Consider the following 25,945-nt stretch of genomic DNA (forward strand, 5'->3'; position numbering starts at 1 on the left):
ACATAGACAAGGCCACTTATATATAAATGTGCGTATGCACATATATATATTACTTAATATTAATAATAATAATAATAATTACTAATATACACCAAATATTTTTGGTTATTTTAATACAAATATGTAACATATATATATATATATATATATAAACAATAAGAATGAAAAATGAAGTCACAAAAACTATATATTGGTAAATATAGAATGATTTATTTATTCAATAAGGGCGACTTCATTTTCCATTTTTGTTTTCCTATATAAACTCAAATGAAACTTGTTGAGCTTTATATTATCACGATAAGTCTCCTCTTAAAGAATTGAATTTACTCTCTTCTAACTCACTAAGCTATATATATATATATATATATATATATATATATATATACACACACACACATACATATCTATATATAAATATCTATATATGAAATAAAATGGAGGTGGAAGGACCTGGATACTCAACGTTTCGCCCGATTTATGCGGGCTTCTTCAAGAGGGATGGTGACCATCCCTCTTGAAGAAGCCCGCATAAATCGGGCGAAACGTTGAGTATCCAGGTCCTTCCACCTCCATTTTATTTCATATCGTCGGATTTAATCCAGCTCAACAATCATATCTATATGCATTAATTTATCTGATTTGTTCTTTTGGAACTTTAGGATTCCAAAGAATCAAGGTTGAGAGGAATGTTTTTGGTTTAATAAAATAGGATGCAATGCAATAATCTGTTCCTCTTTGGTTTAGAGGCACAACTGAACAGTATTATTTGACAGAATGTAATTCCTGTTGAGGTGTTTGTTAGTTTAAAGGCTTTAAAATAACTTTCAAATTTTTAACTGTTATAAAACTAACAAATATATATAGATTTATTATTCTTATTTTCAATCTAATAGTTGGTTGAGTGATGCTCTTGTGACTCTTTGAAAGTGATTTTGAAACCATTAAACTGGCAAATCGTGAAATATAAATTACATTGCTGCTTTAAAGTTTAAAAGCAGTCGAGTAACTGAAAGAATATTTTGAATTAAAAAAAAAAAAAAAAAAAAATTTTTCTGAGCAATATTTTCCATTATGACCGTTGCCTAACCGTTAGTCACCAAGCAGCTGTTGTACCGACATGCTTCGTTTATGATGACTACCATTAAAAACCTTCAGCAGGTCAAACAAAACAAAAAAAAAACAACTTTTTCTTCACTTCAAGTAAATTAAAAAAAAAAGAAAGAGAAAAAATCTGCTCATATGAACAACTAGTGTTGCGTCTATGTAATTGAGTCTAGATTCATCCTTGGTAAATGCATATATTCACAGTTATATAGGATTATATCTAAAATAGGTCATCTGTGTCGTTTGCCTACATTCCCAGTGGGTCTCATTTTAGTATGTCATAAACGTGGTTGACCCCCCCCTCCCAACCCTTCCCTGTCTGATTTGGTATGTTTGACCAAACTAAAGAGATTCTGATGTCATTTCATAATACTCAGCAATAATCTATTTAAAGTTTGAAAGGCGAGGCTAAGAATATATATATAAGCATATACATCCTCCATCCAAAATAGCAGAAAAAAAATGCATTGCCAGTGTTATCTAGATATATTTCTAATATATTTATATAATATGATGGAATTATGTCAGTAATTTAGTTTTTCATTTAGAAATTATCATTTCTGATGATCTAAATAAAAAAAAAAAAAAAAAAAACCCAGCTGAATTATAGTTGAGAATTTCTTTGAAAATTCATTTCAGGTGGCAAGGTAGTTGTCTCCCCTCACTGCTTGAATTGTTTTTTTTTTTTTTTTTTTAGAGCTAAAAAAATGACGCATGTTTTACTTGCTAACTTTTAAATGATGAGACAGAAGTACATAGATCTCTACTATTATATAAAAGGAACTTTGTGTGTATGTGAGTTCTTTCCCTATGGATTCTGAAACGGGTCGATTTTTATGAAATGTCATAGAAATGTACTTTATGCATCTGGCAGTGTTTTTAGATAAGTTTTGTATCGAAATGTCTTCAATAAGTGTCAATAATGAAAAAAAATCCGATAAGGAAAATGGTATTTTGACCAAAGTTAACACCTTATACAGCCTAATGTCACAAGTGCATTTGAAGTTTTATTACCACACAAGCCAAAAGACCCGGCATATAAAAGCAGTAGGTTCTTTGATATGACAGGAGCATGTTTGAAATCAACGTTTCTGTTTAGAGCACAGTTGAATAATAATACTTGACTTTCATTTTTAACTTTAATTCAAGCCATCATATGTAAAAAATAATTTTATAAAATCAACTGTAGGTTCTCTACAGTGCAATATGGACTACAATATATTGTGAATTAAGTCAATGTGAAGCTTCCTCCTGGTGCACACTTGATTTGAGTGAAAACTAGGCAATTTCACCGATTTCGATGACAACAAAAATATAGGGAGTGTGAAACCTTCATTGAATATCATTCAATCCCGGGCAACGTCAGGTTTCCCTGCTAGTTTATTTATGTATCTATAAATATACAATATACAGTAGTCTTTATTATAGAGTGGAGGATATACATAACTAGAAATATCTGGTATTTTCCCGAAATTGAAATAAAACCTTGTCCTGAGTGCAGAACACCATATGGCTTTTTTTTTTTTTTTTTTTTTTTTTGGTACCCAGGGATGTGCTACTTTTAAGTAAATCCGGGGCAATGCCGATTTAGAAAATATAAACGTTATGGATGTTTGGTTAGTAGTTTTGAAGTTTTAGCTAGATGTACAAATATGCAGAAAACTGCTCATTATATTAATAAAACACAAAGATAAAAACTACAACCTTTATATATATATATAAATTTATCATTTTTTTTTTCTTTCTTATGTATGAAAAATTAGAATATAGTTTTCACCAGCAAAGGAGAAAAAGTGTAAGATGAAAAGAAAAAGTCCAGAAACTTATGCAAGTGTTTTGCATGTGTGTGTGAGCGGGAGGGCAGACTGTGGAACCTTAAGTTACATATGATACTACTTGATATTCATATTTGCTGTTGTTGCATTTAAAAGAAAAAAAAAACTTTCTAGTTTTTAAATTCTTCACATTTTTATACTAGTGTGTGTGTGTGTGTGTGTGTGTGTGTGTGTGTGTGTGTGTGTGTATATATATAATATATATATATATATATATATATATATATATATATATATATATATATCTATATATATATATATATATAATTTATTTATTTATTTTTTGTTTTTTACATCAAGAAAGCAGCTCCAGGAAATTATCAAAAGAGTATGTCTTCAAAATTAAAAAGAAAGGAAAATGTATTAAATCTGTGTCTGAGACGAGGAGGATATCATAATGTTCATATAAAATAGAAAGGTATCTTTTTATTTATTACTCCAAGAGCAAAGTTGATCGAATCCAGAGGATGTTTTGGTACTATGTACTAAAATAATAGTTGACCAAGCAAGACTTGTGGAAATTCCACAGCGAACTCTTTCATTTGTAATATATTGATGTTGGCATTCTGTGGATGTTCAGCATAAATAGGGACTCTCTGATATTATTGTAGTTCTTTGGTAAAACTGCAAAAGTATTTATCTAAACTAGCAGGGATGCCCAGCATAGCCCGGTTGTAAAATACACTTAAATATGATATTTTAATTCATGCAGATTTCATGTATATTATTATAGTCAATTTTCTATCGATTCTGATATATTATAAAGTTGTGATTTAAAAAAAAAAAAAAAAAAAAAAAAAAAATACATCCATATAACTTGGGTGCATCAGCTTGAACCAAATCTTATGAAGAAATATATATATATATATATATATATATATATATATATATATATATAAACTTGAGTTCCTTCAGCTATAATCAGAACTGAAACCAAAACATATAAAGAATTCTTGGTAAAATTATTTATTACAAGAAACTGAAAGTCATCTGTATATAAAAAAGGCAAAAGTGCCACACACTTTTTTGTATGTCCAAGAAAGGTTTTTTTTTTCGGAGGGGTGGAGGGGCTCGATGACGTTACATTTATTTAGAAGTTTTCTTATGCTAGCAATACACATGAAAAAATTTAAATGGTTTTGAAACATTTACAAAATCTTTCCGAAAACGCTGTTTTATGATGTTCACATTTTTATCACTTTATTTACTTAAAACTCTAAAAATATACATTATTATTTATTAATTCATTTGAAAGTATATTCATTTACGAACAAAACAGTGGTATTTTGAGCACTTAAAGTGCTTTGGTTTTTAAAATTTGACTATTTTAGCAGAAACCCCTTGAAATCTGTGATTATCCAAAGCATTTTATCGGCCATGTGTATTGCTACTTATACTCCCTAGATTATAATATCTTTTTATATACTCCCTAAATTATAATATCTACGATTTGCAAATGGACGTCGTCTCTACATTTATTTTGATCGACTTTTAAAAAATTCCCTCTATTCTGTCCTTTCGCGTGTTTGTTCGTCTTTTTCGTATAAATAACAGCGAAACTTATGGAAGCAAAGCTGTCAGCGGCTTTTCGTGCCAGGACGTCTTGAAAGCAATTAGCTTTGATCAATGTGGGGGGGAAACCCTTCATATCAGACAATTGCTATTCATTTGAGAGTTCTCCCTTTTTCGGGGGAGCTTGGTTTCCCCAACATTGTGGGGAAACAAATAAATGAAACAGAGGAAAGCTTAACTGGCCTTCAGCCAGACATTCATTTCTGCACCTGCGTGCTTAACTTATTTATGCAAGTCAATTTTTTGAATGACATCGCTAAATTTGAAGGCTTTACACTTCCTGTGGCGTCATAGTGTAGCGGTAAGATATCAGGTTTTCTTTCACTTTCTTTTCCGCCTACACATCACAGGTTCGAGCCCGCGTGCCTACTACTACTTTTTTTTTTTTTTTTTAATTTTTTTAGTTTTATTTTTTTTTCTCCAAACACCCGGGCAACACTGGGCACCCTCACTAGTAACAATTAAATGACAGTCTCTCGGAGGAACAAAGATGCAAATGTGACACAAAATAACACCCATGCTATCATTAATGTATAGATTGTAGTGGTTGTTTAACGACAATGACAAAGGATCTTCGCACTAATCGTCTGTTGATATGATTACATACTAGTGAGGAGAGGGCACCTGGACTTGTCAGGTCGTAAAATACACTTAAATATATTCTAATTCATGCAAATTTCATATTTGTTATTACAGAGGAAATTATCTATTGAATATTATATTGTACCTAATATAGAGTACTGATTTCAAAAGTTTAAAAAAAAGACTTGGTGCCATCAGCTAGAATCAAAACAAAAGCATTTAGCACTCCAGCCACATTCTCTACCATTTGAGCTATAGATATATAAGAAAGATTTCAAATTAAACCACTTCAAGCTATAAATGAATTTGTGAATGCGCAGAAGTAAAAGAAAAAAATATGTTGGCAAGTTGAAATGAGCATTTTTGCATTTCAACATTTTTTTTTTTAACACAAAAAGCTAAATGATGGATTTAAAACATATCAGTTTATATTTTCAATGTAAAAACAAAAAAACAGGTATTTTCAGCCGGAGTTTCATGTGTGTAGTATCGCTAAAAGTGCCCATACGAAAAACAAATCTGGAAACTTATTGAAGGCACATTGTAAATGAAATATGTAAAACAAAATAAAACCACCCCCAGAAGGTTGTCTTTCTTAGGCTACACTTTATTTTAATACTTTAAGATTTTCTTAGATTATTTAATGCCAAAATCTGAAATTTATTCTAAACAAATTATGGGTCATACTTTGACATGCCAATGTTGTGATGAGCTGAATAAATGACTCCTTTTTGTGATCCTCATCTGAAATATGACCTTTTGATGGTGATTTCTAATTTTGTCATCTTCAGACATTATTTTTCCAAAAACGTTTTTTCTTTTAAAATCCATTAAATAATTCAGCCGTGGTAAGCTATGACGTCATTGTGAACAGACCGGAATACAGATATATATATATATATAATTTTCCTCCTGTGTCTTTGTGATTAGTAGCTTTTTGTAGTACAAGTTACAGAATTAAATCTGTTTTATCTGTTGTTTATGGCAGTTATTGCTCTGTTATGATAAATATTTTGATTTCATTAGTTAATCCTGATCAATATTTTATTTTTATTAGTCATAAATCGAAATAGAGGAAGGAGTTTTCACCCTTTATTTCCATCTACTCCCACTGTCCTCATAACACTAGGGAAAAAATTAAGATATATTTTTCTATATTCAATGTTTCATTGGCTATAACTCCTTTTTTCTCTGTTATACAGTTGATGTATATTAAACTCTAGAGAGGGAGAAAAAGTTTTATTTATTTATTTGTGTTACTAATTCATGCTTGCCCTTACAGTTAGCGTGCCGTACTTAAAAACAGTTTATGAATTCAAACCTTACCCATGACATAATTATTTTTACTCTGATTTTCTCCCAAGATGAAGTTAGATATTTCAAATTACAATATTAAGGCAGATTGTTTAGTTTTCTCTCTAATTTAATAGTTGGTATTTGTAAAGTAGGTTTTTTTTCACTTATCTCTATATAAATAAAATGAACTCATTTTTTCCCGTGGGATTTTGACCTTAATAGGATTAAAAATCAAGATATTCCATGCAAATATAATATGCACAAACGGCAGAACAATATCTGAGGTGTGTTATAGGCTTATTATTTCTCAAATTCCTCGATAATCTTAGATTTCTATACTTTTTCTGCTGAGAAGTCACGGCCAAAATCGGTTAAGATCAATGGAAGTAGTAAAATATTTTCTCTCTAATAAATTCCTCCTCCCCCTGCCACCACTTAACACCGTTTGGGGATCGTTCACAAGGAACAGTTGAGAAAAGAACACCGGTTTGGCTTCGTAGTTCTTTCATGTGAAGTTATTTAAAATCACTAAACTAAGCTGCAGTGCTCTGTGGCGTAGTGGTTAGCGTGCTGGACAATTCACATTATATTTTCACGTTCGCGCCGACCTACCGTAGTCGTTTTTTTTTTTTTTTTTTTTTTTTTTTCCTAAACAACTAGAATGGACTTTTCTTGGTGGCCGAACTGTTAACGTTGCAGATGTTTTTTTTTTTTTTGTTTTTTTTTTCACACTTTATTTTCCTACTTTTACTCATGACTCCGGGTTTGATCCTTCCTACTTACCTACCATAACATTTTTTAAAACTCCCCCCCCCCCCGTCCCGGAAACAAACACTCGGGCAACGCCGGGTACCCCCGCTAGTTTGTATAATAAATTGACTGCATTTGTTCAATGAAAATGTTTTGATACTGTTATGTGCACACATTATCGGTTGTTGCAATATTTTTGGTATAAGTATGAAGACAAAGATTTGGACGATTATATAGCCAGGGGTGATTAGAACAAACGAATTAGGTACCAGAATCTCTGTATACTCAATTTCTTTGAATGTTTCAGTCATAGCTTTTTGTCTTGTGAGAAGAGAACCATCGTTAACCCTGTCTGGATTGATATTATCATTCTTTACAGTTTTGAGTTTCCATGAGTGGGTTGATGCTGCTTGGGACAGTTACATTTAATATTTTCAATTGTATAATTTTGTTTTCTTTACAAAAGAATTATTTCTTATGCCATCCTTTATGGATCATTTTTTTTTTTATTACAGGCAAATAAGTGAGTAATCCTTCTCCCTCACACCAAATAACTTGGAGTAAAAGTTTCTTGCTTTCCTCCATTTTTCCAGGCATTGGTTTTGCTCGATGTTACTCATGATATATTATGTAGAAAACAAAGCAATAACAAGTTAATTACAGAAAGAAAAAATAATGAAACTCTTTTGTTTTGACCTTTTTGGAAGCACATTTTAATGTTTTTTTTTCCCCAAGTAAATATAATATATATATTATATATGCAAACTGTATTTTTTTCTTTTTTTTTTCTTTTATTACAATTTCACCCCTAAACAAGGCACAGTGCCAGTTGATGTAGGGGGCTACTATCAGGGACATAAGCTACAGGGGTACTATGTGGGGTAATTGGGCAGCAAAATGTCGCTTCATGTTACACTTGAACTTCTGCATGTCAGTACAGTTGGGGAAGCAGGAACCCGGAAGAGAATTCCAAAGTCTAGCGGTTCTGGGAAAGAAACTACTGGAGTAGAAGGCTCTCTTACATCTCGGGATCTCAACTGTGAAGGGGTGGGATTTTGCTGCTTGTCAGGTTTGTTGGGAGTAATTACATCAAGGGGGGGGGTTACAAGTGCTTGCAGTTCTTCGGAGCATTCACCGTTAAAGTACTTGTAGAACAGGCAGAGGGATGCTACATTTCGTCGATGGGATAGAGGCTGAAGCTTAGATGACAGTTCAGGACCTATTAGGTTGGTAACTCTTTTGAACCTTGTCTAGGAGTGAGAGACTAGTAGCAGATGCACCATCCCAAATATGACAATACTCCATACATGGGCGAATGGTGGCCTTATAGAGGTACAGGATACTTTTGGGCGTTAGTAGCTTACATATTTCGTTTTAGTGGAACATTTTTAGTATATTGTCTCTGTAGATCTTAATTTAGGTCTTTGATGAGATTGAAAGTACTTGGGCCTTAATATCAACATTTATGCCCTCTCTCCCATTTTCTTTTTTTTTTTTTTTTTTTTAGCCTGCTTCCACCAAAGTAAAAAGGTATAAATTTGGTTGAACAACTGCAGGAAATGATCAGTCAGAATTTACAAAAAACAAAAAAAAAACATTTCTATTCTTCAAAGAGAAAGTAATTTTGTTTTGTTTTAACATTTAAAATTAAAATTTTTTTTTCTTGTTAGATTTTTAAAATGAATCTTTTTTTTTTTTTCTTTTGTAAGTTGCAGAGCCCGAGTAATTTTTTCCCCCTAAATTTGAATTTTTCAATTGTTTGGAAAAAAAAAAAAAAAAAAAAAAAAAAAAAAAAAATGATTACTTTTATTTTATATTTAAATTTTTTTTATTAGGTTTGAGAACCGCTAGTATATATATATTCAATATTAATGTAATTTGTAAAGGCTAAACTACTTTCTTTACGATGAAAGAAAGGTTTACTTTACACTAGTAATATAAAATCTTTGCATATTTGAAGGACAATTAGCAACTCTCACATTACTTTAGCCTCAGAAATGAAAATATTTTGCTATGAAACAAAAAAAATAAAAACAAGATGTGCATAATAGTAATTGCATTTTTGTCCAAGAAAAATAAAATGACTTGGATTTTAAAATAACTTGCGTTATTCAGACTACTATTCGTATCTTTGCTGTTTTCATGTTTGGCCGATGCAACCTGTGATCTGTTTTAGATGCATCTTTTCAAACTTTGAATATCTTTCCGTTAAACTCGGGCATTTCAAACCCCCACACTTTATTTTATCTGCAAGGTAGATTGTTTTCATTCCAAAACAGTGTGAAAAATAAATAAGATGAGAATAGTAGTCCAAATAACCAGTTTTTGTTATATATATATAAAATCAAGATAAGAAACGCTCAACACTATTAGGAGTGAAAAAATATATTAAATGGAAAATGCAGAATAAAAGTTTATTATATTACATCATCATGACTCACTTAGAGATTGAGGGTGGACATATAGGATGACCAAGAGATTTGTGACCATATACATTGTCTTCCCTGGTGAATTTTATACAAATGGTATATATTTTATCAAAATAGAATATATTACAAGTTTTAAGGGGAACTCTTCCATCGTCTTCCCCAGTAAATTTGAAAAAAAAATACATTTTTACATTTTATGAAGATTTTTTAATCCTAATATTTCTTTATATAGGGAATACACAAACATCACACACACAGATATAGATATATATAAAAAAAAGGGGGGGCGCTGCTACACTATTGGGACGAATTTTTGTAGTCGATAAATGGAGTTTTCAGATAAAAAAAACAATGGTTTCAACAGATTTTTTTTTTCTTTCTTTTTTTTTTTTGTCAATTCTAATAAATTACAATGGTAGCTTCTAAATTATGCAGTCGAAATTACCCGGATATTACTGAATTATTAAAAAAAAAAACTTTAATCATGTTAGCAGGTGAAAATTTCGGCCATCTTGTTTAAATCGAAATGGAAAATTACCTTCCTTTTGAAACTCTTCTGTGTCTTATGATCATTTTCATCAAATTCTATTTGTTATTTTCTTTAATAAATAATTTTCTACCTTATTGAGTTTTGTAATTTGGGGATATAATCATCTTAAAAATACAAGGAATATGTAGATATTGTTGTTTTCATGTGAAATTCAGTATTACAATTTCGTCCTAATAGTGTTGAAGTGCCAAACTAAGTGTATTATGTAAAATTTGTTGGAGAAGATGATGAAAGGTCTCCTGAATCATTATCTTAGGTGAGTTTATACTAGGAGTGAAACTTGATGAAAACTAGCAAAAATATGCATCTGGATGGGGCATATTTTTGTTAGGCAGGGAAGATGATTTCATGGTGAACAAACATGGAATATGATGATGCCCTCCCCCATCTCCCGTCCAAAGAAAGGAAAAAGTTAATGCCTGGGAGGATGACATAACAGAATAGATAATACTCTCCTTCTCTTCCAAAGAAACGGTCCTGGATATGACCTTAAACTATATCCGGTGGTGAGGCCCTAGCTTGCGGGTTTTGAGGAGTGTGTAGCCACCCTTTAATTGCCATTGCTACCAGGTCCACTCTGACCTGGAATGGTAGTACCTGTTAGGGTCCCAACTATGGATTAAATAGAAACTGACTTAAAAAACAAATGTGCTCTATGAAAAAATTGTTCTTCAATATCACTGAATTCGGCATTAAATAACCTGAAAAGGGTTGATATGCCATGAAGCAAACAAACAAACCTTCCAAAGGAAAAAGTAATCTATGGGAAGATGGGCTGATGTCAACAGAACAGGTACTACATTATATTTCACATAATTTTATTTAGAAATAATGTGGCAGGGGTTGGGGGATAGAACCAAAACAGTACACTCACTGTTTTCAGTCTGATATTTTCCCAACTAAACAATTCAAACATTTGTTAAGATGGTTTTTAAAATAATGCTCTAGAGAAAAATCAGATATACATATTTAAAGTCTGTATGACATATAGCTATTGAAATGTTTTTAAAACCACATTAATATTTTAAAAAAATATTTCTAAACGTTTTAGACTTGTTACATCTTGAAAGAAATGTCTGTAAATGTATTGCAAATGAAAATAAATGCACAATATCATTTAAATATTTTCCTCTTTTTAATTGTTTTATTTGTTTTTTTTTGTTTGAAACTGATGATTTGAAAATATTCTTGTGATTAGGATTGATGAAATATTTCTAAAAAAAAAATTTTTTTTAAAATATGTTCAATATAATTGAAGTTTTTGTTTATTTTACATTCAAAGTTGATTATTAAAATGAAAAAAAAAATGTTTTTGTGCTTAAAAAGTTTTTTTCTTTCAGAACAAGAAAAAATATATTTGTGTATTAGTAAAATTTGAAGGTGAAAACTAAATAATTTCATTAAGTTGAAATCCTAAGTACAATTGAAAGAACTAACTGATGTCTTGTCTTAACCCTGTGTTAGTCCCATAGATGTTTTGTCACTCCAACTTAAGTGCTCATAATTCCTAGTTGGCAACTTATTTCTTTTCTCTCTCCCAGTACTCTCTTGACTCAGTGAGGGTATAGTGCATGTGGTATGGCACAATTGTATCTCCATTTTCCTTGGAGGTAGACGCCGTTTTGTCTTTCTGGGGTGTCCAGTCACCCCATCTGACTAATGTAGGTATAATTTTATAATTTATATAATTTTGTATTTTTCCAGTGGGAATGAAAATTTGTAAATAAGTAATATTTGATATGGAATGTTTTGGTATTTTCTTTTATCATAAGTTTTGATGGGATTATTTTATTTACAATTTATTACTCTTTCAGTTTCGTGATTATGAGCTTTGCTTATGTAATATCTTAATTTTTCCTTAGTTTTATAATTTGTATTATATTAATATCAACAAGCTACAAGTGCTTCAAACTATTCAACAGGGACTGTAGACAGCAGGATAACTATATTTTACAAAATAATAACACTGTAAATATTTCCGTATTGGGGGGGGGTATCAACACCCCATGGGACTAACCATGTTTGGAACACTCAGGTGACAAACGCAGGGTTAAGAAAATTAAATATTCACCTATAAAAATCTGAGAATTACTTGTATATGATGCTATATGATAAATCATAAGATAACATTTTTTATTTTTTATTTTTATTTTTTTTTTTGCAAGTAATAATTGCATTTTGTCTGACTGCAAACTGAAATGACAATTTGATAAAAAAAAATAACCTTTGCATGCTTATCATCTGTTATGGCAGCTGCAAATTCATCTACAAAGGAATCCAAGAACCAGAATGCCCAGAGGAAAGGTCTGTTCCTCTAAAAAAATTTTATAGCCATTGTACCATTTACTAATATAACCTTTCCACCATAACCTGCTTTTATCAGTAATTGCTTTTTTTTTTCCTCCCATGCATGTTTTTGAATGAACCTCACTAAAACCAGTAAATAACATCGAGTGATTGTCGTGTCTCGTTTAACGCTTCTTTTGCATGCTGGCATGCATCTGACGACTATAAGAAAATGACTTCCGAAGCAACCTATCTATGACCAGGATTTTATTTCTTTTTTTCCTTCAAATCAATTTTTAACTGTCCCCCCCCCCCATGTTTTCTTTGAACTTTCCCTGTGAACCGAACCTGCTAACTCAGTTGTTCTACATCTACTGAACTAAGAACTGTCATCCATTCTTTCAGAATGACCATACCATCAGAATCTACTCTTCTGCACCCCCCCCATACTCTATTTATCTTTCTCTACAGTTACCAAAACTAAGCATTCCCTTAAGCAGATCATTCGGCTAGTATATATTAACATAATGATGATATCTTACTCCTAACTTAATCTGTGGTGAGGCCCCAGCTTGCAGGCTTTGGGGAGTGTGGAGCCACCCTTTAATTGCCATTGCTCCCAGGTCCACTCTGACCCGGAGTGGTAGTACCTGTTAGGGTCCCAACTATGGGTTAAATAGAAATCGACTTGAAAACAACAAATATATTCTATTAAAATAATTTTTCTTCAAAATCTTTGGATTCGGTATTAAATAACCCAAAAAGGGTTGATATGCTGTAAAACAAAAACAACCAACAACCTAACTTAATCTATATAAGAACTAAATATGTACTTGCTGCCACATTGGCTGTTTGGAATATCTTGGTACAAAACCAACTTTGAAATCTGGTGAGTGTCGTCCACCTGTCACAAGAGATGTTGCGGATCTATTTTTGCTCTGTCGTTATCTTTATAGTTGGCGCTTGACTGAGCTCCAATTTATGGCCCTGCCTTTTAAAACTTTTGCAACTAATACAATCACTGCCAGCAATTTCTCTTACTCTCTACCTAAAACTAAATGGAAACTCTATGAGGAACACTTCTTTCCTAGAACTGCCCGTCTGTGGAACTCTGTACAGGGAGGGGGTGGGGGGTGGACTGCTTCTTAGCTCTGTAATATGGTTGTTTTTAAGTCTAATGTAAACAAATTTTTATTTTAATGGGAATTCTGCTTGACGAAACGTCCGTGAAACAACTATAAAGATGAGGATAATAGTCCACAAATAAATAAATAAAAATAAATTTTTGTTGAACTGTTCTAGTAAATAATCAGTTTCTACTTAATTTCCACCATTGCCATTTATTACGGTTTTCACTCATTAACCTTTATCTTCGAATAGCTTTTGGACCTTGATAAGCAGTAACTCATCTGTAAAAAAAAAAAAAAAAGAATTCTTTGATCTTATCAGAAATATGTTCTGCTGTAAATACACTCTCTATTCAGGTGAATATCACTTTTACAATTCATTTTTCCAAGTACTCTAACCACTGTGGCACGGGTCCTCACGGAAAGTTTTCTCAGTGTAGGCGATCGAAAATACAATTGCAATTTACTTAGGATCTTTTTATCCAATCATGGCTGATGGAACAAGAGCATGCTACCCCCATAAAGTAAAAGTGTTTCATTCGAAATTCCGTCCAAATTCCCGACTTCAACAGAAACATTCCCGACTTCAACAAGATACACCTAAAGAAGGTCGGAGGTTACATCGACCGAAAAGTGAAAATCACACTAAAGACGAGAACAGTAGTTCAATGAATCCAAATAATCTGTAGGAAGGTGGTTCAGCTATTTATTTGACTTGAAACCTGCATGAAAACTTGAAAACCTTTTCTCAAGCTTGTTTTTATAAACAGTTTATGAAACTTGTGTTCCTGCAAATATGACTAATCACCCCTACCCCCCACCTTCATATAGATGCATGTAAAAGTTATTGCTTTTTTAAAATTTTGTTGATTGTGCAATGCATATTTAAAAAAAAAAGTTTTCTAATAGTTTGATTAAACTATAAACTATTTTTGCTTACCTGCTTTTATTTTATTTATTTTTTATCAATAATACTTCAGAGCTTTAGCTTGATGTAATCAACTAAAAAAATAAAAAACTAAACTTTAACTTTTGACTCCTTGCAGATTAAGATAAGCAGATCATCATGTTAATTTTCTTAGGTCAGTGACGGGGGGGGGGGGCGTTGCATTTGTCTTAAAATATATAAATGATGACCATAAAAAGAAAACTAAACAAACCAAACGTCCCCTTCCTCTATTTAACAGCTGACTACAATCTGTCTTCAAGTCCAACGTAAACAAGTTCTTGAACCATCCCCCAAGTAATCCAATTTACAAAATCCCCACTACTTATGTTTACTATGCTATAATCACATTGACTAATGTATACCCAGTAATCCTTATCCTCGAATGGCCTCCGGGCCTAGAAAAGTGATGATTCCTGTGTAAAAAAAAAAAAAAAAAAAAAAATCTGAGGATTTAGAACTGACTTTGAAAAAAAAAAAAAATCCTTTCTCTTGGTAAACTCCTTGAATATCCCTAGCACAAAGCAAAACTCATCTACAACCCTTAATCTCTTTGAATCATTTTGACATTTTAGGATACTTCCTACTCTCCTATAAAGAATCTGACAAGTATATGCACAAGTTCCAAGTTTATACCCATAACACCTTCCCTCTTGACTAAAAAACTTAGTCTAGAGTTGAATGCTTTAGATTAACCCTACAACACCTATATTTCCTTTATCATTCTCATTCGACTGCAGACTGTGCCCTACTTAACTGTCTTTGATAGTTTAGAAATAGCACTTTTCCTTAGACCCAAATCCATGTATTTGGGGATTTTAATGTCTACTACAAAGACTGGTTTGGCTTCTTGAACTTCAAAAATTGAGCTGGTAACAATAAACTGGGACTTTCCCAACCTACCTCCCAGATCATGAAGATCAGCAAGCCTCACTTCTCAACCTATTCTCAACAACATTGCCCAAGACTTGTGTGCTCACTCCTTGTGATAATGATTGACATCGTGTTAAACTCTGATCTCAAACTTAAATGTCAAGATATTACTACTAATGAGCTGATTGCGAATCCCTCAAAGATATCCTATGAAGTGAAGCATTTTATCAAATGAGTTAGCGATTCCTCCGTTCAGTCTCGAAAGACAAAGGATACCCCCTGTAGGGGCAGCTGCCCATGTAACTCTGTGGCAAGGGTTGCACAATCTCCAACAACACTTCTCTTGAATTGGCACTGCTTGAGTCCAGTGGTAAGGAGAAATCCAAGATGACTGGAAACAATGCTGAGATAAGCGGAGAGCATATACAGCACCTGAAAATCCCAAATGGTCACTCATCTGGTACTGGCCAGGTTCATTGTTGCTTAACTTCGGTGATGTGACGGGAACTGGCGTGTCAAATGTGATTATGCCATATATGAGTTAGCAGAATGGGTCAAAGCAGTCATAGAAGTGATTGTCCCCATATGGAAGTTCTATAGCAAACTCCATTGTGCAGCTGTTATTGCGTATAGGCAGCAAGCATTCCACTGATTCTACTGTCATAAGTTAGCTTCAAATAGACACAATATAAAAGTAATAACTAGCTAAAAGTAGGTGTATCAAGATGATAGATTTTTTGGTCATCTTGGTATACTTATTTTTTTTAACTATGGCTATTACACTCTGTATAAGCTATAGACATCGAAATTAGGAAACCATGGTTTCTGGAAAATCTATAATAGTGTGGTGAGCAGTGAGCAATCAATAAGTCTTCACCCATTCTAACCACCATGATGTCGCTTGCATGGCAACATATAAGGCTAAATTTCTTGCCCAATTATTCACCTTAAATTCCGTTGTGAAGTAAAAACTAAAAAAAAAAACAAAGATTTTAAAATACAAAAAAAAGACTAAACATTTTAATAATTAACTTTTCTTTTGCTTGATATTAGACTTAGTGCCTCTACCCGAACCTCCTAATAATTACAAGTCAAGTATTTTTCAATATACTTCTTTTTATGAAGGTCTTCCAGAACGGGAGTGAAATTGATCAGAAATGCATACAAAAACAAAATGGATGCTGAGGTATTCTATTAAAAAAAAATACAATCTTGAAAACTGCATAAACAAAAAATTTTTTGATAGCTTTACAGTTTAAAAAGACAATTATTTTTGTAAAGTCAAAGCAAAAAATATTTATTAGTTAAGGTATTATATAGTCTATTTCAAAATGCCTATACTGTTTAGTCATCTAGTAGGTTTATTTCATGACATTGTCAACCGGCTTTTTTTTTTGTTAATTGATATAGATGATTGCGAGACCTGTATCTTGGTCTTTAGTCATTTTAACATCTGTGTTTGTGGGGTGGGGGTGACTACCGCCAGTATGCATGTGCTAAATTAAAGGGATATAATTCATCCAAAATTTATTCAGCAGTAGTATTAATAGTTTCCTTTTTATATGTAATCAAAAAGCAGACAACTATTTTTTTTCCAGATTAATTTAATAACAAAAAGTTCTAGTCAAGAAAATTATTAATCCCAAATTTAAAGAATAAAAATGTATAAGAACGATTCGATACGGCTTTAAAAAGTTTGGAATGCTTTATTTGCAATTCTACTATAAAATAAAACAATCTTAAATTCTTGCATTTCATGCTGTTTGGATCTTTTAAAAATAACTTTTAAAAAAGCACTGAAGAAAGCAATCTTAGACTTTCCATAAGGTCTTAGTAAATGAAACTTTGATGTTTTATAAATAAATATGTTGTGCCTGCTTATTTGAAGGTCATATTTGACTTTATTTTATTCAAGTGCATCTAATCTTGGTGCTTTTATTTTTTATTTTTAAATTTTTTTTTAAAGCTTGATTGCAGTCTTGACATCATCTACCTCACCACCACCACCACCACCCTTTTAGTGTGCCTTTTCTTTATCTGTAATAGTTTCACTTTTTTTGTTAACATTTTTGTCTTGTTTCTTCTGTAAGTAAACTTTTTTCCAGTATTTAACTGAAAAAGAATATGACCATCACTTATGTTTTTATACATTTAAAATAATGCTGTTATATAACGGTTGTATCAATTGGTTTCCTAAATGTAAATCCAATGAAACTCGCGTGATTATTAAAGAGTGCTCAATGCAGGACAGAGCTGGTAAACAGACTAATGCTGTGTATATGTATACAAGTGTCCAGTGTTATATATATTTTATTTCTTTTTTTTAATAGAATAGATAAGGCATGAAGCCACTTGATGTAAGGAACTAAAAATAATTAAAAAAAAAAAAAAATTACTCCAAGGTTAAAAACTAGCCAATGATAAATGTTATATGGCTAGATGCCAACCCAGAAAAGAGCAGTTCTTCTCCTTTTGTCAAAAACATAGCTCATGGAATGTGAGGACTAAAGGACAAAATAAGCAAAGTGAGAATTACAATGTTGTTAAAACTAAACCCAAGGTTCATTTTTTACTCTCCTTATATATATATATATATATATATATATATATATATATATATATATATGGTACTTGTACAATTTAATCAAGACATTAAAAAATGAAAATATCGAAAAAAAAATTTTAATTGTATGTATCCATTATGGAATGAAGTTCTCCGAAAAAAAAAAAAAAATTCACTTTATTTCATCAAGTAGTTTTTGTTTTACAGCGAAAAAACAATTTGTTATGATACTGAGCAAAAGGTTCAATTTTTAGGAAGAAAAGCTAGTATTAAAGATGGGAGGTAGTGTCGGCACTTTAACTGGAGTTAACTCCCCATGACGTTTCTAAACTCCAAACAAAAATTAAGAAAAAAATCTGTCTGCCTTCAACGCACTCTCATAAAAACATGTTTTTTCGCTGTAAAAAAAAAAAACCAAACTACTTGATCAAATTAAATGAAATTTTTTTTCGGAGATCTTCTGTTCAAAACGAATTCGTACAATATAACCTTTTTTTTCGACATTTTCATTTTTTTAATGTCTTGATTAAACTGTACAAGTTCCATATATATGTATATGTAAATATTTGTTTACTGAATGCAAAAACAATCTGAATAATTAAAGTGTATCAGCACATTTCTATCAGTGTAATCAATTTGGTAGAAATCTATGATCAAAAGTTGCTTCATTTATAGCCATATTTTATATAAATATTTGATGTTTCAAGACTAGCAGTAGTAGTAATAGCAATATACTCGCACAAAGAATTGATGTTTATATAAAGCAATACAATAAAAATGGTGGGGGATGGAAAAAGCTTGTCATAGAGAAATTATATTAGATATCTGAACTATAGCTTTCATTTTCTTCTTTCCCTCCTAGCTCTGTTTCTATGGAAGAATAAACCTGTGTATGCTATATATTTTGTATGTTGTCTCTATAAATATATCCACGTCACATTATCACGGAAACTACACTTTATTCACATGCTGGTCTAAACTGCAACTTTACCACTTGATTAATGAAAATTACACAACTTGAATAAAAAAATTATTTTCAAATTTATCTTATGCATAATAATTAGTATTGAAAATAATACTTTTATAACTCTAAATAACCCATTAATTAAAATTTGATTTTTTAAAAAAAAAAAAAACATATTCAAATTTTTTAAATTTTTGTTACAGTGAAAAAAAAAAAAAAAAAAAAAAGCTTAGATTTTGAAGTAAGTTTTCTTTTAAATTTTTATCTAAAAAAAGACTGTCATTATTGACAAAATTGGTTTATTTTTAGGACAAAAGTCGTCTTTTTTGGATTCTTAAGGACAAACATAAAAGCTTTGTAAACTATCTCCTGCTTTTTTGTGGGCATTCTTTTTGGACTGCTTGGGTTCAAATATGGTAAAAATGCACATTTTGTGGGAGACATTAAACCACAGATTTTTAAGATTCAATTGGTTTTATTGATACTTATGTAAGCAATATAACGTCTGATATTCTTCGGGTGTGTCAAGATGAGAACACTAGTCAGAAAAATACAAATTATTAATCCTCATCTCCAAAATTCTGGAACAAAGTGACGACTTTTTGAAACATTTTAAAGTTTAAATTTTAATATTTTACACTAAAAATAGTCAATGATTTTGAAACCAGGACAACTTTAAAAATTCAATCTTTTTGATTTGTAAGAACACTTAATTAATTTACTTTATTTTGAAGAAAAATAATTTTCTGTTTTTTACTTAAAGAATTTATTTTGATGTGAATGTTTAGTAAATTTTTATCACAAGCTGACAATCCATTTGAATCTTCCATTACTAAAGTGAGTGCAAATGGCTCATGTTATTTGGAAGGTTTATACAGGTTGTCCAAAAATTTACTGAAGGGTTTTAAACATAAACAGATTCTTTATTTTTGATGATATCCTTTTTGTAATTTTAACACAATCTGACTAAGACCTTGAGAAATTAAGAAAAAAAAAAAAAAAAATGCAAAATTCAAACCATCTTTATTTATGAAAAATCATGTCTTTTAAATGTTGCCCATTTTCAGCTTCCCCCTTGGATTTTCAATTGGCAATGTCAAATGGCCACCAGGTTCTCCAGACTTAACTAGCCTCGACTTTTTCTTGTGAGAATATCTTAAAGAAAGAGGCTGTTAACAAACCCCAAACCCTGAAAGAATTGAAGGAAAACATCAGGAACGAAATAAGGGAGTTAAATCGCAATGCAGAGATTCTGCAATCTGTGATGAATAATGTTTTGGAAAGAGCACAAATATGCAGAGCTGAAAATGTGCAACATTTAAAAGCTATTATTTTTTTTTTTTTTTCATAAAGATTGTTTGAATTTTGCATTAAAAAAATTTTTTAAAAAATTCCCAATGTCTTAGTCACATTGTTAAAATTACAAAAAGATATCATCAAAAATATAGAATCTATTCAAGTTCAAACCCTTCAGTGACTTCTTGGACTCCCTATAAAAAGCTTGAAATTTTATACTTAAAAAAAAAAAAAAAAATCAACTATACAAACTAACAAAATGATATTCAAATTATTTCCACTTTGATAACATTGATAGCGCATTCCCTTTTAACGGCGTTGTATCCGCATTTTTATAGAACAACATTTAAAAATTTTCTTTTCTTTGGCCTATTTACTGAACTCTGTGGTTTATTAATGGTTGTTCATATATATATATATATGTGCATAGCATTGCATAACATTTGGGGGTGACAGTGGTTAGCAACACATATTAACAATCTGAGTGTGTTCAGTTTGAATCCAAATTGTTCTACAGAAACACTTTCATCAAACACAAACTTGACCTTGTGTCTAACATCCTGAAAAGGAGGTAAATAAAATGTTTCATAATGTACTTTGATTTAGCTTATCTTATTTATGTCTAGCAGCTGTGTTCCAAAATTCATAATGATCAGTTAATTAGTTTCAGTGTTTACCCCCACACAAACAGAAACTGATGACACTTTGTTTAATATAGATATATAATGTTCATTTTTCTTACAAAAGGAGCGAGGAGGGTCTCTAAACATAATCAAGAGATAATGGTCGCTCTTGGGAACATGTCATCTGCTACCGGCTGTCTATAATGATGTACAAATAAAGAAATTGTTTTCAGAACGTGCTTTTCCTTTTTTGAGAGTGCCATATTGTTATGTATAAAGGAAAAAAAAAATGTCTATTTGTGGATGTTAGTTTTTCTTTTTAGATATCTAAACTACAGTAATGCCAACTAATTTAAGTCTTTAGCATTTTTTGCTAAAAATGCTAATATCTACATTGGATGAAATATGATATTTTATAAATATTTTAATTTTTTAAATCTTGAATGTATGAAAAAAAAAAAGCTTTTTTTCTCTACATTAATCAAAACCTAAGTTGATCAAAATTTAACAATTCAAATATTTGGATTTTTTGGACTATTATCTTGAGTCTTATTTTCACAATAGTTCAGTTGATGTAATCTCAAATCTTCTTCAGGTATATCTTATCGAATTCTGGAATCATTCTGTCTAACTCTGGAATCTGTGCAGAATTTTGACCAGAATCCTTTAATTCACTGGAGTAGCATGCTCTCATTCCATCAGCCATGACTGGGTAGAAGTCCTAAGTAATTTACAATTGTATTTTGAGTATCGCCTGCACTGATGATTGAACCTTCAACTTCCTAGAAGAATGTAACTTTACAACTAAAATTTACTAAGTACATTAGCTATTATGCCTCAAAGAATCCAAATAATACGAATTATCAATACTCATCTAAAAAAAATTCAGAAACGTAATATTTCTTATAATTATTATGTATACTGCTGCATTTTTGTAGATGCTAGTATTTGCATAGCTATGAATTACCATTAAGTGAACTGGTTAAATTATTCTATGAGGTTGTGAACAATAAATATTCACAAATGGGAAAATGAGATCCATACAGGATGTTAACCTTTTATCTACAAAGATTATGCTATTTTTACCATTCCACTAACGGATCTGTCAACTTGCTTTGATGACAAAGTATTTATATTCTTGGAGTGAGATGGGAAGAGACAAGAGAATTGTGTGTATAGAAATAAAGCTATAGCATAGTCAAAGGTTGTTAGCATCTTGTGCGAGGTGCCTTGAATAAGTTTACAGACTTTTTTTTGTACAGGCATTTAAAATGATCGTAGAATTTGAAAATTCAGTATGTTATTGCTGCACATCTTAGATGACTGATCAATTTTTAATATGACTACCTTTTAAGGTTTTCGGGTATGCTGAAAACGAATATCGCATTTAAATTTTCCGCAAGTAAGTAGCCTTCTGGATATTAAGCAATGTAATTTATGTTATTGCTGGTGGCCATCTTGGTATGCGTGTTTGCGCATAGTTTCTCGGGGTTGTGCTTGCGTGTACCAAGATGGCCACCAGCAATAACCTAAGAAATGACATTACTTAATATCCGGAAAACTACTTATTTACAGAAAATTTAAATGCAATATTCGTTTTCAGCATACCCTAAAACCTATAAAAGTAATCATTTTAAATCTTAAAGTGGAAACAAGTAAAAAATTACCGTTTTATTTCTTTGTTTACATAGTTGAATTTTGAGTAAAATAGAAATGACAAAAATTACCATCAACTGGTGAATATATAGTTATTGGTTATCAGGATTCCTGATATCCTGGTACTGTTAAAGCTACATCGAGGATTCATGTAGAGTACGATTTATGGTTACATCTCAGAAAATAGGGGTATATTTTGGATCAGATAGAGGATTTACAAAATTGAAAATTGGATTGGTTCTAAAATGAAAAAATTCTGGTCGACTATGCGAATTTCCATCTTTTACGGAAATCCAAAATCTATATGAAAAATTTTCTTCGATTTATTTCTGAGATTGATTCATATCTATTCCATTTTTTTTCTTTTCTTTGAGGGGAGTAGTAAATACCGGCCTTGAATGCTCTTTAGGCATTCAATGGCTACACCCCAGATTAAGCTCTCCTTTGGTTGGGAGGCAGGTAAATACCTACTCTCAAAGCTATATTTAAATACCACTATAATACTTAGTTTTGGTCATGAATAGACACCTACTATAGTTAAAAAAATTGAAATTTATAATTCCTGGCTTATGGTAAACAGATACATCAGATTTGACTGCATAATCAGAAAGAGTACACAATTTTACATAAGAGTACCAAGTTTCATGAGAATAGCTTGAGAAATAAATAAATAGTGATGAAATTACCAAATTTCTTGAAATGTTGAGGTCCATAATTTGGCCCACTTTTTCTAAAGAAAAATGTCCGTGGAAAAGCATAAATTTTGACACTTAAAATTATAACTTTTGAATTACTGATGGTATTTGCATAATTCAAACGATTTTAAGCATCTTTTACATAACTGTTTTCATGCAAGTTGATAAAATAACAATTATCTAAAAAGAAAAAATCACATTGTAATGCTAACTATTTATTAAATTAGTTTTTTTAATTCTATTTTCACGCCAAACAAGACACAATGCCACTTTGATGTAGAGGGCTACTTTTGGGATCATAAGTTGCAGGGATGTTATGTAGAGAGTTGAGCAGCAAGATGTTGGTTCACATTACACTTGAACTTCTGCATGTCAGTACAGTTGGGAAAGCAGAAACCCGGAAGCGCGTTCCAAAGTCTAGCACTTCTGTGGAAGAAACTATTTGAGTAGAAGGCTTTCTTACATCTAGGGATCTTTAGTGTGTAGAGGTTGGATTTTGCATTCACCATCAAAATACTTGTAGAACAGGTAGAGGGATACAAAATTTTGTCGATGGGACAGAGGCTGAAGCCTAGATGACAGTTCAGGACCCATTAGGTTGGCGACTCTCTTTTGAACCCTGTCCAGGAGTGAGACTAGTAGCGGATGCACCAGCCCAAATGTGACAACAATAATAAATAAATAATGAATAATAAAAAAAAAAAGATTGCCAGAAGTCTGAAGCACATTGTATTAATACCAGTATACCTGGAAGATCCAGTTTAGATTTGCTTTACGATTTTCCAAATCATATTCTGAGATCATTCTTAACATTTACGCAGATGACATAATCACCTATGACAGCTCTTTTAAGAGTATCGGCAACCAAGAGACCTGAAATTGAAAAATTACATTAAATCTGTTAAGATCTCTGGGGGGGAAAAAATGGTTGGATCATTCTACCACTCCAGAAAGTACCTTACTCCTCATTCAGTCCTGTATTTGTATGGGAATCAAATAGGTTTTAAGATGGAATACTCTTGCCATGTCTGGAGAGCACTCTTTCTTATTTCGACACAGTACAAAATCAACTTTGCAATCCAGTGGGGATGATCACTTCTTTTCCCTATAGTTTGTTCCTCACAAGAGAGACGTTGCCAGTCTTATGCCACTCCCTTTATTTTTGGAGTAAGTGTTCGATTGATCTCCAATTCTACTCTGTAAAAGATTCATAGCAAGAACTCGTCCAATTAAAATTACTGCTAAGAACTCTTCTTTCTTCCTCTGTGTATCTAAAATCAAACAGAGCTTCCATAAACATTTTTGTTCTAAGAAATTACCATGGGGCTGCTTCCCAGCTGACTACAACATGATCATCTTTAAGTCCAATGTCAACAAATACTTGTAATAAAATTCAGCTCATGCTATCCATTTTTTCCAATCATCTTATATTGTTCATCATCCAACTGGTGATTTCATTAACCCTTATCCTTAAATGGCCTTCGGCCTTGGTAAGTGATGCCTCATCAATATAAATAATCTTTTTCTTTCTTTTTGTTAACTACTTGAAATATGATGTTTTATAAAGATCGTATTTCCAATTATTTGCTCAGAATTTCAGAATCTTCCTTTTCTAGCTTTGTTGGCAAAGGTAATTATGATTTGACCACAATACATTGGATTCATATAAATCTGTAATTATGCTAAAAATACATGGCAAAAATTACCTTTTTTTGCTCTCTTTATATTGTTCTTATATGTTGTCTCAAACAGACTGCACTTAAAACAGACAAGGAAAATTTGATCTCTTTCCAATATTATCTGTTTATATCACACAAATCAATAAGCTTTCCTGGACAGCACAGTTAAATGTTGCTGGTCTGGGGAATTTATATATATATATACTAGCGAGAGGTACCCGGCGTTGCCCGGGTGTTTGGAGGTGTGTGCGTTAAAAAAAATGTTGGCCGAGTGTTTGGAGGTGTAAAAGAAAAAAAAAAAAGTTTTAGTAGGAAGTTTTTAGTAGGAACTGGCATCTAAGCTTCAGCCTCTGTCCCATCGACGAAACGTTGCATCCCTCTGCCTGTTCTACAAGTATTTTAATGGTGAATGCTCTGACGAACTGCAGACACTTGTGCCCCCACGATGTAGACACCTTCGACAAACCCGACAGGCAGCTAAATCCCACCCCTACACAGTAGAAATCCCTAGATGTAAAAGATCTTTCTACTCCAGTAGTTTCTTCCCCAGAACCACTAGACTCTGGAATTCCATTCCAAGTTCCTGCTTCTCTAACTGTACTGACATGCAGAAGTTCAAGTGCAACGTGAACCGACATCTTGCTGCCCAAATCCCAACATAGTGCCCCAGTAGTTGCTGCCCCTGATAGTAGCTCCCTGCACCAAAGTGGCAATGCGCCTTGTTTAGGGTGAAAATCATTAATGTAATAAAAAAAAAAAGTTAGGATTGAGCCCCCGAAGCCTTGACGCGAAGATGGAAGAGAAAGGGAAAGAAAGCCAGACACCTAACTACCTCGGCCACGAGGGAAGAGGAATTGATGTGTATTAAAATAAGGTTTATAAAGTGTAATGCACAGATGCGAGGAAGTGGTGCGATGTTTGACCTAGTTTTGTGCTGCAAGCTAGTTACTGTTTCCCCCCACTTTTCGCTTTTTGAAGACGCGGCGAGCTGGTAAAAGTCGGGAAAATTAAATACACACGCGACCCCCGTTGTTAAGTCATAGATATTATCATTTAGATGTGATATAAAAAGTTTTAAGAAGGAGCGCCCCCCCCCCCCCCCCGAGAAGGCCTCGGAAA

General features: G+C 32.0%; 1 protein-coding gene across 4 annotated transcripts in view; it reads left to right on the forward strand.

Moving 5' to 3' along the window:
* Positions 1-25,945, forward strand: part of LOC145293940 (uncharacterized) — a 174,318-nt gene that overhangs the window by 32,680 nt on the left and 115,693 nt on the right. For 3 of the 4 annotated variants that reach the window (XM_080140800.1, XM_080140796.1, XM_080140798.1), the window contains exon 2: positions 12,372-12,422. The exons of the other annotated variant lie outside the window; for it this stretch is intronic. In XM_080140800.1, coding sequence (XP_079996926.1) covers positions 12,372-12,422 — 51 coding nt within the window. The remainder of the gene's footprint in view (positions 1-12,371; positions 12,423-25,945) is intronic. 4 annotated transcript variants of the gene reach the window in all.

This window comes from Euprymna scolopes, chromosome 15 (assembly GCF_053919585.1).
Source record: "Euprymna scolopes isolate OS-2025 chromosome 15, ASM5391958v1, whole genome shotgun sequence".
NCBI classification, from domain to species: Eukaryota; Metazoa; Mollusca; class Cephalopoda; order Sepiida; family Sepiolidae; genus Euprymna; species Euprymna scolopes.